The 3859-nt window shown below is 47.7% G+C and overlaps 1 protein-coding gene across 1 annotated transcript; it reads left to right on the top strand.

The window, feature by feature from the left end:
- Positions 1-3859, top strand: LOC100823988. The gene is made up of 7 exons (XM_003570941.4): positions 1-676; positions 1641-1759; positions 1862-1947; positions 2068-2177; positions 2276-2305; positions 2594-2717; positions 3022-3859. Exons 1-6 carry the CDS (start codon positions 56-58, stop codon positions 2654-2656), a joined length of 1029 nt encoding a protein of 342 aa, XP_003570989.1. The 5' UTR covers positions 1-55; the 3' UTR covers positions 2657-2717; positions 3022-3859.

Here is a 3859-nt window from a genome sequence, read left to right as displayed (position 1 = left end):
ATCACTAGCTCTTCCTCTTCACCATCACCGTAACCGCGAGCAGCTCCGGCGAGCGATGTCTTCGCCGCCGCCGCCGCCGGCCGTGCTGGTCTCGAACGGCGCCGTCTCCCCGCACGCCCCTCCATCCGCGGCCACCTTCCTAGAGTCAACCGCGGGCGCCTACACCACGGCGCGCGCGTCCCCCACCGGCGGCCTCCTCTGGTGGCCCCGCCATCTCCTCCGCCTCGCCGACTCCGCGCGCCGCCTCGCCGAATCCCACCCCCACCTCCTCGGCCTCCCGGGTCCTCCTCCCCACGCGCTCTCCGCATCCCCCATAGCGCCCCTCGTCAACCGGTCCGTGCGGGTCGGCGTCCACGAGATGCGGAGGCTCGGGGACCGCGGCTCGGAGGACCTGGCGATCACGGCGTTAGTCAGAGCCGACGGGTCTCCGGAGGGGTTGGAGGTCTGCGTCCACCTGGGTCTGTACGTGCCGCCGGTGTTTGGAGTGGCCGGCGCGAGGCTCGCCGTGGCCGGGGGCGGGAGGGAAGCCGCCGCCGCCAAGTACGCACCCTGGGCTAGGATGAGGAAGGCTATGGAGAAGATGAGGCCTCCTGGGACCACGGAGCTCTTGCTCACCAACGACGGGGATCGTCTTCTTGAAGGCAGTGTAACCAACTTCTTCGTCGTCTGCCGCAAGGTTAGATGTTTTCAGTTCAACGGGAACGGGAAGGATTCAGATTGCTTGCATTGCGAACAAGTTAATAGTAGTGCTTATTTGTCCCGCAGAACAACAAGTAGATGACCAACTGGTATGAAATCTTAGCAATGCGGCAATGCCTATCTCTCAAATTTCTTAGCTGCAATTCTGATTGGCACTACGGCATTTGATATTTCTATTCTGTAGTGGTTTTCCATGTTGTCATTTTTTTTTTTACAAATGATCTCGCGATCTGCTTCCATTATCGAAATAACGGAAAAGGAGTCCACCCAAAACGCGCCAAGTGAAGTACCAGGCTGCAAACGCAGTCCCGAACACACGCTGAACAAACTGAAAAAAGGAAACAGCAACGAAACCTAGTTACAGACGATACCCAGGATTGTCAGCAAGTTCTCCAGGCCCTTTCATCCAAAAACAAGTAGAGAAACCCCCTGACGGACTAGAGCAAACAAGTTTTTTATCCCCTTCGTGCATCCTCTGGACCTTGAATCCTCGCAGCGTCCACCTTCGCCTGCCCTGGGTGATGCGCAAATGCCTCTTTCTGCATGATCATCGCGCCCTCTCGGAGTTGCTCCCCATCGCCAGCATTCTGTAGACCTGCCCAGTATTTCATGAAGGCACAAGCAAGACAAATAATTTCAGCTGGGGATCGAATCAACTTCTTCTCAAAGCATTTTCCATGTCGTCATAATAATGACAGTTCAATTGATTAAGGGACCTTCACGTCTTTCTTCGCGTTAACTTTAAGATGGTGAAATAATAAGTAATAACCAATGATCTTTATACTTGGCAAATCCAATGGCTGTGTTAGCATTTATCTTACTCTCATATATTTTTTCCAGTGAAGCTATTATTTTGATTTATTTACTCTGCCTTTTAAAGATAATCAGTTCTGTTATTTAGGTGATTTGTTTTTTATCATAATTTTTTAACATGTCTGCAGGAGGAACATCTGTCAAGTGAACCATTGTCTGTTCAAGCAATGTCAAATGAGATTGAAGTACAAACAGCTCCACTAAGTGATGGAGTTCTTCCTGGAATTATGCGCCAGATAGTAATAGAGTAAATATTCTCTGCCTGCTCTAAATTCCATGTTCTTTGAATAAATTGCCAGATAGCGAAATGCTGAACTCTTGTAACAGAAGGTTTATTTCTTTGGAACAGGGTATGCCATGATCTAGGGATCCCAGTAGGAGAGGTTTCACCATCATGGTCCAAGCGTGAACTTTGGGAAGAAGCCTTTGTTACAAGTGAGAATTTTTTCCGAGTCAGGAGTTTGTCATCCCTGCTGGGACCGCGCTATCTTGTTAACTTGTTTTGACTTTTGAGCATGGCCTGCTGTTCTCTGACTGTAATATATCGTATAACAGGTAGCTTAAGGCTTATCCAGCATGTGGAGACAATTCAAGTACCTTCAGTATGGGAGGACATAGATTCAAAAACCTGGAACGATGTATCTTGGGTGGTGAAACAATTTCAGGCACACATTATTTATTTCTCAGATTTTGAAGTTGTATTTTCCTATTTTCTATGATATTCTACTCTTTTTTATTAACCATGTCATGAAATTTAAACCAGGGCGCTGGATGCATCACCACACAGATACAGGTTAGTTGTCACTTAAGCCATTGCCAAGTTCCAACTGATTACTTCTCCTGACGTAATGAACCTAATACCCAAATCACATTTTCTTTTTCTTAATAAGATGCCAACAATGATGGTTGTATTTGATTGCTTTTTAGGAACAACTGTCTAGTTTCTTAGTGTTATCTAAATTGCTCCCTCCGATACATAATAAGTGTCGCTGATCTAGTACAACTTTAGTACAAAGTTGTAATAATTTGGGTAGCCCCTCATTACTGCATAATAATGTCCTCTTAATCGCTCATCATGCAGAGGAAAATATCCGAGAGAGCAATAATGGAGGAATATAACATAGCAAATCTATGCGAGTTATGAATGTTGTCATTGTTTCTGGGTGATGGGTGTTGGCTTCACCATTATATGTTCTTCGGAGGAGGTAAGCACCATCTTTCTTATTTTTGCTATGGTTCATTTACAGAGTAGAACGCAGTTTTCTGTGACTTCAGTGAAAAAATGTGTGATCATGCCAATCCGATCACTTTGAAGGCAAGACTTCATTTATTTCTTTATTTAAGAAAGGAGGTAAATCAGGCTAATAAGATATAAGTCATGGACAAAAAAAGCTAGCTAGCTAGGATGAACAACAGATGGATGATATATAGTAGAGAAATGCATGCTTAATATGCATCATCCTTGGACGTATAATATGAACTGATGCTGATGTCATGTTTGTGCGCTAGGTCGCTGCCAGGGCATCGCTGCTTGACGATGTATCCTCCTCTCCTCTCAGTGGGCAGTCATGAGTGTCGTCGTGTCATCAAATTCCAAGAGAATCCCGCCTTCCGGTGGCCACACGAATGTAGGTTTCACGAGCGGCACATGTCTGCTGTGGCGCCGACTTGGCTATGACGGGCACTACCTCAGCCATATTGGGGCGGTCCGACGGGTTGGGGTTGCTGCTGGCCAACCCAAGAAGCAGCAAGCGGCTGGCATCATCAGCATCAAATTAACCCACCTTGTTGTCCACGGGTTCAAGCAGCCTCCACTCCCAATGAGCCATCCAGACCGAGTGGTTGAGCAGTTGGAATGACTCATGGTAGCCGCCGAGTGCCCGTGCTCCGAGGACGATCTCAAGGATCAACGCCCCAAGCGCGTAGATGTTGGCCTTGCGTGTGGCCTTGTGACTAATCCAGAGCAATGAAGCTCCAAGTCTCGGCGACACTGATGTCTGTGCAGGAGTTCTTTAATAAGCAGGTGATGGCGACCATGGAAGATTGGAAGGAAGAGTCAAGCACGATGTTGCTCGCCTTGATGTCACGGTGGAGTACCATGTGCTCGTGCTCATGGTGGACATAGTGGAGCCCTGCGGCGACATCCATGATGATGTCATAGCGGGTTTCCATCCTAGGAGGTTGGGCTGTGACTGTGAGCTTCCTCGGAAGAGGTTCTGGTCCAGCCTTCTATCAGGCGGAGCTCACCTTTCTTGCAACATATTATTTTTGCGGGCACACTTTTCTTGTAACATTAACCTGAAATATATACGTAGAAAATACTGATTAGAGAATATCTCACTAGTTA

Source organism: Brachypodium distachyon, chromosome 3 (genome assembly GCF_000005505.3).
Source record: "Brachypodium distachyon strain Bd21 chromosome 3, Brachypodium_distachyon_v3.0, whole genome shotgun sequence".
NCBI classification, from domain to species: Eukaryota; Viridiplantae; Streptophyta; class Magnoliopsida; order Poales; family Poaceae; genus Brachypodium; species Brachypodium distachyon.
The sequence above is the reverse complement of the archived record's forward strand: the minus strand, read 5'-3'. Positions and strand labels throughout refer to the sequence as shown.

What these genes read in the sequence shown, in the direction of transcription:
- LOC100823988 (XM_003570941.4), top strand. Translation starts at nt 56, where the DNA reads ATGTCTTCGCCGCCGCCGCCGCCGGCCGTGCTGGTCTCGAACGGCGCC. An exon ending in GGAAGAAGCCTTTGTTACAA is followed by an intron (nt 1,948 to 2,067) that starts GTGAGAATTTTT and finishes ATCGTATAACAG; the next exon opens with GTAGCTTAAGGCTTATCCAG. An exon ending in GGGTGGTGAAACAATTTCAG is followed by an intron (nt 2,178 to 2,275) that starts GCACACATTATT and finishes AATTTAAACCAG; the next exon opens with GGCGCTGGATGCATCACCAC.